Source organism: Ipomoea nil, unplaced genomic scaffold (genome assembly GCF_001879475.1).
Source record: "Ipomoea nil cultivar Tokyo-kokei standard unplaced genomic scaffold, Asagao_1.1 scaffold1833, whole genome shotgun sequence".
Lineage (NCBI taxonomy): Eukaryota > Viridiplantae > Streptophyta > Magnoliopsida > Solanales > Convolvulaceae > Ipomoea > Ipomoea nil.
In genome coordinates this window covers 285,069-300,000 of record NW_017618261.1, presented here as the reverse complement: position 1 = coordinate 300,000, position 14,932 = coordinate 285,069, and the positions used below count along the sequence as shown (strand labels likewise).

At 34.3% G+C, this 14,932-nt stretch overlaps 1 protein-coding gene and 1 pseudogene across 1 annotated transcript; both read left to right on the top strand.

Annotated features, from left to right (window-relative positions):
• The first annotated feature begins 2,612 nt into the window (after window positions 1-2,612).
• On the top strand, window positions 2,613-10,894 carry LOC109192707 (annotated as a pseudogene).
• Window positions 10,895-11,198: 304 nt separating this feature from the next.
• Window positions 11,199-13,572, top strand: LOC109192726 (proteasome subunit beta type-6-like). The gene is made up of 5 exons (XM_019343425.1): window positions 11,199-11,372; window positions 11,852-11,925; window positions 12,564-12,638; window positions 12,742-12,840; window positions 13,478-13,572. Exons 1-4 carry the CDS (start codon window positions 11,264-11,266, stop codon window positions 12,772-12,774), a joined length of 291 nt encoding a protein of 96 aa, XP_019198970.1. The 5' UTR covers window positions 11,199-11,263; the 3' UTR covers window positions 12,775-12,840; window positions 13,478-13,572.
• The last annotated feature ends 1,360 nt before the right edge of the window (window positions 13,573-14,932 follow it).

The window sequence follows — 14,932 nt, the reverse complement described above, 5'->3', positions numbered from 1 at the left end:
GTGTCATTATTATATTGAATATATGTATTGTGTAGAGCGCTTACTTTGTGTACAGTGTAACGCTAATTAAAAAACAAAACAGCATGCTGAGGTAATGTACGAGGCAAGCTTGATTGGTAGCCTTAAATAATAATATAAATAAATACAAAATAATATAAGAGGGAATAATAATGAAGTATTGGTCGGTCGTGATCACTCTGCAATAATGGACAAAATAAAGTGGGAGATAATAATATAGTATTTCAACATAAAATATTAGTAATAATTGAAGAGTTGAACGATGGAGCTAGGGTTGAATTAAGCTCTACTCTCCCTCCACTGCTTTTCGCCATCATTAAATTCAATTCTCATTTTCCCTTTCTAAAAGAATAAATTTCACTTTTGATCTATTATAATCAGAATCCTTAACTATTAAACTTTTTTTAATTAGGTACATGACTATGTAAATTGTATCACATTTAATTTTTTCGTTCAATATTTTGACAAACTTTTACCGGAAGTATTTCTTCCAAAAAGAACATTGCATTTGCTTCTCCTAGAAAGAACATTTCTGGAAGGAACACTGCATTTACTTCTTCCGTAAGGAGTACTTCCAGCAATAATTGGGCGAGAAATTGAGCGACAGAATCAAATGTGATACAAATTACTTTTTTTTTTAGTACAGATACAAATTACTTAGTCATGCACCTAATTAAAAAATTGAGTTAATTCCTAAAATGGTCGGACTATGACCTTTTCTCAAATTGGTTCCTTGACTTTTAATTGCACCCAAAGTAGTCTTCCAACTATTGAATTTTAAGCCAAAATGGTCCTCTGTTTGTTTTGGTGTTAAGTGGGTGTTTAAATAAGGGGTAAAACTGACAATTCAGTGTTTTACTATAGGCAGAGGACTACTTTGGGTGCAATTAAAAGTCAAAGGACCAATTTAAACTATCTAGTTAATATTTTAAAAGAAAATTTCACTTTTATGAACTATCTAGTTAATATAATCTAAAAGTTTCAATTGTGTATTATCGTATTTAAATTAATATAAAATAATTAGAGTTGATCTAATTAAATTAAAAAGTATTTATGAATATAATATTAATAGCGATGATATACAATTTGTTCCAACCATTTCATATTTTATTATAAATATTCTTTTATCACGTTTTGATGTTTTTTTTTCCTCCACTGACCAACATTTTTTGCTCTGCCCCTATAAACCAATATTGTATTTTTGTAATAGACAATGATTTTTTTTTATTATCTTTCTTATCCGTTTGTATTTAATTGTTTTTTTTTTTTTGTTAATAAGCAATGATTTATGTCTTTTGTCCATTTAGTCGTAATCTTTCACAATAGTTTTGTCATTATATGTATGCCTATTTATGATCATAGACAATCAAAATCCAAAATTCGAAATACATAATGTCAAGCATTCCTGAATAATAAAGAGTTAATCTAAATTTAATGTTAGTTTGAACAACTATATATAAGTACTAGGCTAATAATCAAAATTATTATTCTAAGTTATTTTTTTAAAAATAATTTTCTAGCTAACAATTAAAGTAAAAAGATTATTTATCTACAAACCTAATCTCTCTACCTAGGGTTTCTAGGGTTCCGGTCGCTTCTTCGACTCTTCCTACGGTGATTACTGGCGCTTTCATCCGTGCGTATCCGTCCGTTTTTCTTCAGCATGATGTGGTGGTGTGATAGACACATTGAGATGGCAGCCCCGACGTCGAATAGTGCTGCTGTGGCAGGACTCACGGCCAGGTGGGCAAACCTCGTTTTGGAGGAGGAGGCGGCGGCGTTCGTGCCTTAGGTGGAGGCGGACGGTGAAGGTCAGGAGGCCGGCGGGGTGGTGGAGTCATGGGGAATAGTAGGCAGGTTCTTGATGAGGAAGTTTGTTAAACTCGAGTTTATGAGTCAGGTCATGGCATCTGTATGGCAGCCGGTGAGTGGAGTCCAGGCTTCTGAGATACAACCAGGTCTCTTTCTCTTCGTTTTTCATCATATAACGTATGTGCAACGCGTCCTTGATGAGGGACCATGGTCTTTTGATAATAGTACCTTCGTTTGCAAGCAAGTTCCTGATGGAGTTCTGCCCGTGAATGTTAAACTTGATACGGTTGACATGTGGGTACAGATCCATGAGTTGCCCACGGGATATACGTCTGAGTTGATTCTAGAGCAGATCGGAAACTACCTGGGGGTATCTGTCAAAAGGGATGATCGTTTTCAAAATGTGCCATGGAAAGTGTTCTATCGAATTAGGGTTTCACTACCTGTTGATAAACCCTTGAAACGACGTATGAAGTTCATTAAACGTGATAAAACGAGCTGTTGGTTTTTTTTTTTTTTTTTTTTTTTTGAAGTATGAGCGACTACATACATATTGTTTTTTCTGTGGAATGCTTAGCCATGCTTATAAGTTTTTTCGTGGTGCGAGGGATTCGGTGGTGCCGGTAGAAGACTACCCGTATGGCCCGGATTTACGAGCAGGCGGAAACCGGGGACCGAGGTCGATCGGCGGTAGCTGCCTGCTACCGCCGGCCACATCTGTGCAGAGCACTGTTCCGGCGAAGGGAGGAACCGGTATGAGGCAGTGAGCAGCAGGGGCGAGTATGGCGTGTAGGGACGGTATCGATGAGGAGAGTGTTGTGGTAGCCGTGTCCAAACGCAGGCGGGAAGGCTCGGGAAGCGGGGGTGCGAGGCACGGTTTGGATGGTGGTGATGTTGTGATGACAGAAATTCCAAAAAACTTGCAGCAGGCGGGTACTGGTTCCCAGGCCCGACCGACCCAATGAGTAGTTTAAGTTGGAACTGCCGTGGCTTGGGCAATCCATGGAAAGTTCGAGAGATTGTGGACATGATGTCCTATAAGAAGCCAGACTTTGTGTATTTAATGGAAACTATGGTTCGATGGGAGCATGCAGAACGCCTCCGTATCAAGCTTGATTTCGAAGGATTATTTTACGTTGATAACGCGGGGCATGGTGGTGGTTTAGCGTTGCTTTGGAGGAAAAATAATATTGTTACACTCCTGAGCTACTCTAAGAATCTGTTGAGAGATTTTTTACTTAAGAATTTAGTTGAAATAATATTTTAGTTAAAAAATGATAATAAATAATACTCATTGACATTGTATCTATACTATGTTACACACAATCCTACTCCGTATAAACCAATTAGGGTAACAAAACGTATTTCACTCAAAGCACATGTTTAGATAACGAATCTTAGCTTCTCCATGAATTATTATAAATTTATGGAATAAGGGTCAAATAGGCCATCGAACTGCACCTGATAATACAATTAGGCCACTGAACCCAAAAAACCAACATTTGAGTCCCTAAATTAACCAATTCCTAACAATTCATCCAATTTGAAGGTTTCTAATAGGTCAACAACCAAATTAATTATTTTTTAAAAAATAAAATTTTAAAATTAATTATTAAAATTAAAAAAAAAAAAAAAAAACAGAAACGGCCGGAGACGAAGAAACTTCTTCGTCTCCGGCCTGTTTCTTCGTCTCCACGGCCGGAGACGAAGAGTTTCTTCGTCTCCGGCCATGGGGACGAAGAAGGTTTCTTCGTCCCCATGGCTAGAGCTCTTCGTCTCCGGCCGTGGAGACGAAGAGTTTCTTCGTCTCCGGCAATGGAGACGAAGAGTTTCTTCGTCTCCAGCCATGGAGAGAAGAAATCTTCGTCTCCGGCCGTGGAGACGAAGAAACTGGCCGGAGACAAAGAAGTTTCTTCGTCTCCGGCCGTTTCTGTTTTTTTTTTTTTTTTAATTACTTAAATAATTAATTTTAAAATTTCATTTTTTAAAAAATAATTAATTTGGGAGGATGACCTGTTAACCTGTTGGAAACCTACATATTGGAAGATTTGTTTGAAATTGGTTAGTTTAGGGACCCGATTGTTGATTTTTTAGGTTCAGTGGCCTAATTGCATTATCTTGTGCAGTTCGATGGCCTATTTGATCCTTATTCCTAAATTTATTTATTCTTAAAAGGAATTGAATTGCATATATGCATCATTCACATGTCCGAGATAACTCACTTCACCTAGAATCAATCAATGCATGGTACCAAAATAGTAGATAACAGGAATATGGCTAATTATTCTGTCGATCCAGGCCAAAAATACATAATTTACATATTAAATATATAGGCTTTATCTTTTAAAAATTCACAATTTGTGATGACCATGGTATTGTATTCACAAATTCTCAAAACTTATAATCACAATTTATATTCCAAAAGCAGCAATTATATCGTGGACCATGGTCCAAAAACGGCATCGTTTCTTTAAGTAAAGAAACGGCTGCCATTAAATCTTAACGGAGCGCGTATTTTTGTGTGTTAATTACAAAATGAAACTACCGTGTATTTAAAATGAAATTGTCTCACATTATTTTTATATTATCAAATGAAACTGTAATTGAATTGAAATGAAACTATAGTTGTGTCGAAATGAAACTGCAGTGTATATAAAAAGAAATTGAATAACAGTTTCACATATTTGAGTGTATATTGTCCAATGAAACTGTAGTTATATCAAAATGATATTGTTGTTGTGTTGTAATGAAACTATAGTATATATAAAATGAAACTAAATAACAGTTTCATATTTGAGTGTATAATGTTGAATGAAACTGTAGTTATATCGAAATGAAACTGTAGTTGTATTGAAATGAAACTGCAGTTGTGTTGAAATGAAACTGCAGTTGTGTTGAAATGAAACTGCATAACAGTTTCACATATTTGATTGTATATTGTTCAATGAAACTGTAGTTATATCGAATTGATATTGTAGTTGTGTTGTAATGAAACTGTAGTTATATAAAATGAAACTGAATAACAGTTTCACATATTTGAGTGTATAATGTCGAATGAAACTGTAGTTATATTGAAATAAAATTGTAGTTGTGTTAAAATAAAACTGCAGTTTATATAAAATGAAACTGAATATGTTATACAAATAAAGGCTACTTTACGCGGAACGGTGCGGAACAAGTTCCGTTTCTTTTCATTAAAAGAAACGACACCGTTTTGAAGTTGGACCACAATGCATTGTCGACCACGATCCACAGAATAATTTACTTTCTAGAAATTCACAATTCCAAATACTAAAACTACACAATTTAGGATCAAGGTGGACCCTGGTCCATGGTATAACACTTGCAAGAATATATTTTGGGCTTTTGCTTGATTAGGAGGAAATACGCAATATAAAGCTTAATACTACTCAAAGTGGCAAATTATACCGTGCACCAGGGCGCATAATGGCCAAAACGGCGTCGTTTTGACCATAATTTTTTAGAAATCCTGTTTTCCGTTTCTATAGTTAAATTCAAAAAAAAAAAATTAAAATTCTTTGTTTCGAATGTACATAAACTCATAACAGAAAACACATAAACTCATAACGTACAGAATACACGTAATCTAACATAATACATAATACACATAAACCCATAACAGAATACACGTAATCTAAAATAGTACATAATACACATAAACTCATAACAGAATACACGTAATCTAACATAATACATAATACACATAAACTCATAACAAAATACACATATATTCATAACAGAATACACATAATATAACATAAATACATAATACATACACATAAACTCATAAGAGAATACACATAATCTAACATAATACATAATGCACATAAACTCTTAACAAAATACACATAAACTCATAACAAAAAACACGTAATATACATAAACTCTTAACATAATACACATAAAATCTGAACAATAAAAATGACGCCATTTTAATCAGGACATACAATACATTGTGCAACCTGGTGCACGGCATAACGACTGACTAAAAGATTTTACAGTTAGTAGAGTCCAATATCTTTATGGTACTTGATCATTAATCATCACGCACGATACCCCAAAGATATATACTTAATTTTGATATTTTTATTAATATATAAGGTTTGCAATTAGCAATTATCGAAGTCGATCTTTTGAGAGCTCACCAACCTGTTAACACAATTATTCATTTTGCTATAAATGTGCGAATCCATTATCGAAGAAGAAGAGACACTATAATTGAACTTATTTTTTTGTTGACATTTTGTGTTAGTAGTAGAAGAAGATACACTATAATTAAAATAGAGATATTAAACATCAATTTTAAGTTAAAGAAAAAGAAATAGTTTTGTTTTAAATTTTTTTTTTCTTTTTAAAATTCATGGAATTAAAATATTAAGGGGAACATTCCAATTCTGAGAAATTGTAATTCTCTACAATTAAACGAAAGAATTAATTTTACCTCCGCAATTATGTAAAAATCAGATGAGAATAAAATTGTAATTCCATTCAATCAAAGACCGCCTATGGATACTCGATCTGCGTGCCAAGTGTGCGGGCGAAGCATTCCTACCCAGACACATAGTTAGGATATCGTTATCTTTGATGTATTTGCTTTTTGTATCTTAACCCATAAGACAATATATAGGATTACATATTTCAGAAATATTACATCATTTGATGTATTATATATCTCATCTAATTCAATTCTTTAATGTCATATCATGTCAAATATGAAATTAACCTTGTTGTGAACATATATATATATCAATATTATTTAGGTCCTTTTAAGATGAGTTAAGACACATTTTACGATTAACTTTTTCATTAGTCCCTAATGTAAAAACAACAAAATTTTCGATATTGAATAGCAATTCATTTGTTAATAAAAATACAAAAATTTGTAAAAAGAATTAAACCACGGAAATGAAAGATATGTAATGATTTCAGTTGAAAACTATTTTTCTTACTTCTATGACATCTATGTGTTCTTTCACATCATCATAAACAAATTGTGAAGCTAATATATAGTGTATGAAAGAAAGCGAATTGAAGTATAGTGGTGATAGGGAGATGGCCGGAGAAATCGACCTTAGTTGAATTATACCAAATATTCCTAGTATATAATTATAATAACATCCAATACAATTATAATAACTTCCGCATTGAAAATATATCTAATGTCATTAAATATATTTAAATACTTAAAACCGTGGTGGGTTACGGTGTTCTTCTCCGGTGCTACTATGAGTAGTTTCTGCCAGTAGGATAATCTGTCGGCTTGGACGTATACTCCATAGTTGTCATTTTCTATGGTTGCACTTTCTCTCTCCCTGCTGAACTTGTTTTAGAGACTTCTGGTGGATTGCCCAGCCTCCGGTGTATTCTATCTCCTCTATTTTGGTGAAAGTTCACCTAGGTGTGCTTTTTACTCTCTCCCCGTCGCGCTGGGTCACTGGAAATCTGCTTGTGAGACCTCCTCTGGTTAAGCATGCAAGATATAGCTAGTAATCTTGGTTTCGCGCACCTGCTGCGCATCGTGATGTAAATACACATAGGGACCTTGTGCCATTCATTTGCAGTATTTACATTATTGTCCTTCATTTAGACGGAGGCTTCATGGTCAAAGAGACGGAGGATGAAATCGGGCAAAAATTGTAAAGTTGAGGACAAACTTAATTTGGTAAGGATGATAGTAGAGGACCAAATCGGTAGTTTCGCAATAGTCGGAGGATCAAATCGGTCATTAACTCTAAATAATAGAATATGAAACAAAATAACCAAACAAGTAGTTAGAAACAAAAAAAAAAAATGAATAACTTGAAAAATATGCATAGATTTTAATAATAACAAATTATCTTGTTATAGCGTATATCTCCCGCGTGCACACACACGCACACACATATATGTTCATCATCATGTGAGAATCATGTCCCAGCCTCCCAGGTGAGAACCTATGGACAAATCCAACCCATTGATCTAGCGGATCTAACGGTTGAAAATAAACAAAACTTTATAATATTTATGAAAATGACCTCGCTCATTTTAAAACTTTGTAATATTTATGAAAATGACTCCACTCATTCTTTACTTTATTTTTCATCCATAAGATCTTGCAGATCAATTGTTTGGATTTGTCCACAAGTTCTCACCTAGGGAGTTGCTTTCATATGATTAGGATATATATATATATATATATATATATATATATATATATATATATATATATATATATATATATATATATGTTGGTCCCAAAGAGGTAAGGTAAAAGTCTAGAGGGGGGAGGGCGGTGAATAGACTTTTAAACCGTTTTCGCAAATGCAACAATTGCTTAGGCAACAGAGAAACCAAGACTCTTAACTAGATTGTTACAGTCTTGTGCACAACGGAATAAAAGATAAGGTGTGTGTAATTGTGTCAGATATATTCTCGGCAAGAAGCAGAAAGTAAAGAAAGCAATAAAGAATACAATGCAATTTAGAGTGGTTCGGATGTGGTGTAATCCTCCTACGTCCACTTGCTCCTATCTCCAAGAGCAATTCACTATATCCACCACTTCTTGGTTCCTAGATACACTGAATTCCGTGATCTAGTGCTTTGATCACAAAGCCCGCACTAATCACGCCTAGTGCCACCAACACTGCTGCTTCGGATTTCACAACTCTATGCTACTTTCCGGGATTTCACGACTCCGCGTTACTTTCCCCATGACTTCTACGCTCCAGTAGTACTGCTACATGGATTACACAACTCGGTGCTACTTTCCCTTCTCCAAGACTTCACAGCTCCGTGTGACAATCTTTTTCCTACACTCCAGTAGGGATGTCACTTATTTGTAGAAAAACAAACTTTCTTGCTTCCAACTTTTTGAGACTCTGGAGATGATCTTCAATGTACTTCAAGTCTCTTGTGATAAAGATTTAACACTATTGAATGATTTCTCTTGAAAGCTCTGTTTCTCTGAGTGTTTTTCTCTCTTGAATATATCAAGTATAACACTTAATTTTTATGCTCTATTTAGCTCTGTATTTTTGAACTCTATAGATATTGCTTTCTTAGTTCTCTGAGTTCTTGAATATTTTCTCACTTGAAGATTTTGAATTTCGTATGTTATTCGCGTTTTTGAGCTCTCTTGTTCCGTTCAAAACTTGTGTCTTTGATCTTCAAATCTTCATCCTTTTATAGCTGTTTTGAGAATCTGTCCGTTGGAAAAAGACGATATCAAATTTGAATTCCTGTATCTTTTGTCAAAGATCTTATCTTATCTTCTGGTAATGTGTCAGAAAGATATTCTAGCCGTTTGAAGAGCTTCAAGTCAACGCAAATGGGTTCCCAAAACTTCATCTGGTGTTTTCACGTTTCTTGGGAATTCTAGAGCTTCAATTTCATGTATAATGGCTCCTCTCACTACAAGAAAAATGCACATAGACAACACTAGAAAGACAACAGTTTTTAAGAAAAGTGTTGTCTTTTGTATAAAAGATCACAGTTTGGTCCAAAATTGTTGTCTTTGATGCAACACTTTTGTCAAAGACAACGGTTTTTACTTAACTGTTGTTATAAGTGTGTTGTCTTTGTGCATTTTGTGAAAAGACAACACCACAACGACAACGATTTTTTAAAACCGTTGTCTATGTGCGTTTTTTTTTAAATAAGACAACGGTTTTTTTAACTGTTGTCGTTGGTGTGTTGTCTTTAAGCGCACTGGAATATACAACACTAGAAAGACAACGGTTGTTTAAAACCGTTGTCTTTGTGCGCTCTTTTTTTAAAAAAAGACAATGATTTTATTTAACCGTTGTCGTTGGTGTGTTGTCGTTAAGCGCACTCGAATACACAACACTAAAACGACAACGATTTTATATAACCGTTGTCGTTGCACGTTCTTTATTTGTTTAAGACAACGGTTTTATTTAACCTTTGTCTTTGGTATGTTGTCTTTAAGCGTATTTGAATACACAACACTACAAAGACAACGGTTTTAAAAAACCGTTGTCTTTGCGCATCATTATTTAACAGTTATATAAAATAAAAACAAGAATGTTAACAACAAGAGTCGAACCTATGACCTCAAACTTAACAAATAAGGTTTAACCAACTAAGCAACACAAACTCTTATGTTTAAAGGTGCAACATCTGGTATATAACTGGGTTGCTTCTGTGTTGTTTGTGAAAATCGAGACAACAATTTTAGAAAATAGTTTAAGAATTCCCCCAGGAAGAATAGAACCTGAGACCTCTAACATAATAAACTAAACTAAAACCCACCAAACTACACCAACACTTGTGTATTTAATCGCAACATCTAGTATATTACCAGTTTGCTTATGTGTTATCTTTGAGAACCAAGACAATGATTGTATAAAATAGGTTAAGAATGCCACCATGAAAAATAGAACCCAAGACCTTTAACATAACAAACAAAGCTAAATCCACCAAGCCACACAAACTCCTTTGCTTTCTCTCTCCCTTTTTTCTTGATCGATTTGTAAATATTAGCTATCTAATTTCTTTTTTTCTTACATCAATATCTTGACTACTGATTCTAGTCTCCGAAAAAGCAACAAGAGTTCATTCGTTAAGTCTATGCAGGTTTGTCAATTCCTTACTTCTCAGTCTCTCTCGATTTTTTTTACTTTTTGTATAGTTGTTTTATTTGTTTATTTGTTTTACAGTGCTGAGCAACCGGCCTGGAGATGCAAGCAACTTTGTACAGGGAATTGGATCAGACTTCGGTTCGGTAATTCATTGTTCATTACCTCCTCCTCAGTTCTAAGTATTTATTTTGATTTGTTTATGTTCGTTGTGCTATTTTAATTTTAATAGGTGTGTTAATCTTCAAATTGGCTTTGATTCCTACTGTATTTTGGTCTAATTCGTACTGTAATTTGGATTTCAGGATACACAGCTTGTATACAAACACTATGCTACCTTATACTTTGTATTACTATTTGATAATTCTGAGAATGAACTTGCTATGCTTGATCTAATACAAGGTAATAGCTTGATCATTGTCATACTCTCGTACTTTAAACCTGCCTTTAGAAAACAATGTGAATGATTGGTCATAACTGTTCTTGTAGCTCTGTTCGTATTGAAAGAAATTACCAATAGCCCTACATTCAGTAGCTCTGTTGTTCCCCGACCCCCGTTACTACTTAATGACTTGCCTTTTTTCACTGGTGCTTGTTGGGCTTATCAGATTTTGGAATATGTTTATGATGTATCATATGCTTGTTGTTTGCATTCTGGAGTTTTAAGAGGTTTGAATCTTGGTCTTATGAAATAGTAAGGATTGGGGCTGAGATGATTTGATTGTAGAACTGAGACTTGAATTATGAGATTTTATCTATTCATCCTCAATAGATTTAGGGTTACACTTGTGTATTATGAATTTTCTTTGTTGTTTAATGACTGAACTATTCAGAATATGCTTCAAACTGGGCTTATTGTTGGTGGCTGGGACAAACATGAAGGAGGTAAAATATATGGGATACCCCTTGGAGGCACAATATTGGAGCAGCCTTTTGCTATTGGAGGTTTGTTATCCTTCCAATTTATTTTAGTTATTCCATGCATGGATACTTTCTTCCAAAACTGGTCTCTATCTTTCTTTACAGTTTACAGAACAAAACTTCTACACCCTAAATGTTTGTCAATTCTCAAGAGATATATATGCACTTTTGTCTGCACTGTACAATTATATTGGGCTTCAGCTTCGGCTTTCCACTTTGTTATCCAAATGCTTGCCTAGTAGTTTATAATGCATCATTTATTAATCATAATTGCTCTTGGTTAGTTTAAGGGCCTTTGTTCAGGTTCTGGTGTTCACATGTCATAGCAGATTTAATCTATCAATTCAATGTAATTATTGTTATTGTTATTATTATTTTTATCATTTTCAACACAATTGTATTGCTTCGAATAGAGTCATGGTGCTAGATGCCTCTGATGCTCCAATTGTATGATAGTCTAACTTGCTGAGACAATATTTGATTGTCCCTTTATCTACATACAGGATCAGGCTCTTCTTATTTATATGGTTTCTTTGACCAAGCATGGAAGGAAGGAATGACCCAAGAAGAAGCTGAGGTTAGTTCATGAACATTACTAATTTTCAAGGAGTGGGTATAGAATGAACTGCATTATCATCATCCAATCATGCATGCACTTTTTTCTTCTATTCTACAAATTAGATATGCCAAGGCTACCTGATTCTGTCTTTACCTACCTGGCTATGCCCATACCGGCCACAAGGGCACTAAGATTATCAGGGGATTTACTATTAACCTGGAGCTCGGAATAGAAACTTTGTGAATAGAGTTTTTTCCTGTTCGGACAAAGTTTAATTCATCAACTTAAACTCCAATTTAGTGGAGGAAAAGTACTGAAATTTTATTTATATTATTATTTAAGATGACACCCTGGCTTGGTATAGTTTAGTTTTCTTTAGTTTGTTTACTTTTTTTTTCCTGTTATTATAATTTATTATTTTTTGGGTGCAAAAGTTTCATAAGTTTAGGAAGTGTGGATGTTATATACAGCTTTTCATGTGGCATGTGCATGCCTCTTGCTGTGGAAAATATTTCTTTGATCCTCCAATAAAAAGATCTGGGCTCTGTTAAAATTTTCCCATCATAATAATTTACGGCAGATATCTGTTAATTTGTTTTGGAGATGTTTGTAATTTTGTATTTTGTATTTTTTATTTTTTATTTTTTTTGATGCAGAAATTTGTGGTTAAAGCAGTGTCTCTTGCCATTGCGCGGGATGGTGCCAGTGGTGGCGTAGTTCGGACTGTTACTGTGGGTTATTTCATTTAATTCCTGTACCTGAGTTTTCATATATTTGTTGATTGTGAATCTATTTATTAGTCATTTGATTCTTGGATGGAAAATACAATTTCAGTGGCAAAGATGCATACAAGAAAATACGAGTTGATGCTACACTTGTGCAACTCTACACAGCCTTTGCATATGGGGGGCCTGCCTTTAACTCAAGATAAAGGTATTGTAAATTTGTGGTTTTGATTCATTTATTTAATTTAATTTTTTTTAATGAAAAATGTCATACAATGGATACATGACAACTTGTGAACAGGTGCAGAGTGGGGTTTCAATATACGCCCACTCTGACGGATAAGATGACCGGATTTAGGTATAAAAAGGAAGAATATTACAATTAGTTCTCGTCCCAAGATTGAAACTTTTTCTTGAATCTTGTTATACTCTAAAGTTCAATTCTATGCATTTGGTAATTTTCCTGCTTTTTGTTTCTTGGTTTTTTCTGCTGAAATGAGAAGATTTGATGGCCTAAAAATGCTGGAAATATGTTGAGGGGAAAAGATTAGTCTTTGTGAGGGATTCTCTAAAGGAACATGTGGGGTTCTATTGATAGATCATCTGAAAAAGCAGTTAATTTGCTGTTGTTCTGTACTTATGTCGTTCATGGAAATATGGAACAACTTCTTTAATCTGGGAATCTCTTTCCAGCAAGTTATTATATTATATGGCATTTATTTTGCATGGCTAACTTATTTTGCATGGGAATCTCTTTAATATGTTGTTCATGGCTAACTTATTTCTCATTTCATTGCAAATTATTTATATCTATACTAATTTATTTTCTTACTTTTTACATGTAGTTTCAACAAGTTGATTATGACAAAGCGGTTATTGATCTGGTGCGATCTGAATGGGCCGAACATTGTGATCATTTGGATTTGAATTGGTTCGGGGAATTGTTTTTTGTGTAGTAGTATTATGACTTGGATGATAATTAGAATTGGTCATGGAAGTCTTTTGACTTGTTATTTTGAACCTTATTAGCTTGTGCACAATTATGTAATTACACTTTGCAACATATGGTGAATGGATAAATTGTTTTTTTTATACGATTATAATTTAAGCAGGTGAAAAACGGTTAAAAACCGTTGTCTATTTTACAATAGACAACAGTTAGAAACCGTTGACTTTTCTACAAAAGAAAACAGTCTATGGGTGTGACAAAAGCGATTTCAACAACACACAATAGACAACGGTTTATAACTGTTGTCTTTTAAAGAAAAGACAACAGTTAAAAACCGTTGTCTATGTACGTGACTTTTAACAACACTGGTTTCAACAACGCTTAATAGACAACGGTTAAAAAACCGTTGTCATTGGTAGAAAAGACAACGGTTATTAACCGTTGTCTATTGCGTGACTTTTAACAACACCGGTTTCAACAACACTTAATAGACAACAATTAAAAAACCATTGTCGTTGGTAGAAAAGACAACGGTTATTAACCGTTGTCTATTGCGTGACTTTTAACAACACCGGTTTCAACAACACTTAATAGACAACGGTTAAAAAACCGTTGTTGTTGGTAGAAAAGACAACGGTTAATAACCGTTGTCTATTGTGTGACTTTTAACAACACCGGTTTCAACAACACTTAATAGACAACAGTTAAAAACCGTTGTCGTTTCTAGAAAAGACAACGGTTATTAACCGTTGTCTATGTGCGTGACTTTTAACAACACCGGTTTCAACAACACTTAATAGACAACGATTAAAAAACCGTTGTCGTTTCTAGAAAAGACAACGGTTATTAACCGTTATCTATGTGCGTGACTTACAACAACACCGGCTTCAATAACACTTAATAGACAACGGTTAAAAAACCGTTGTTGTTTCTAGAAAAGACAACGGTTAAAAAACCGTTGTCTATGCGCGGGACTTACAACAACACCGGCTTCAACAACAGAAAGTATACCCCTACGACAACGGTTAATAACCGTTGTCTATGTGCATTTTTCTTGTAGTGTCTGATCTTTCTCTGAAGTGGTTCTTTGTTTCTTTGGGATTGTAATTTTGCATTTCCTCCGTTTAAGATTATTATTAGAGATAATCGACTGATGAACTGGATTGACTGATTCAGAGATGTGAATTGTCAGTCAGTTAGATAGATTGCAGATTAGTTTATAGATGAAACACTAGAGCAGATAATAAATCAACAAATACGATGTTTACCCAGTTCGATACAGTGTGTATCTACATCTGGGGGACTATCACCGAGGCGTCCAATCCACTAACTCATAATCAAATGTACAAAG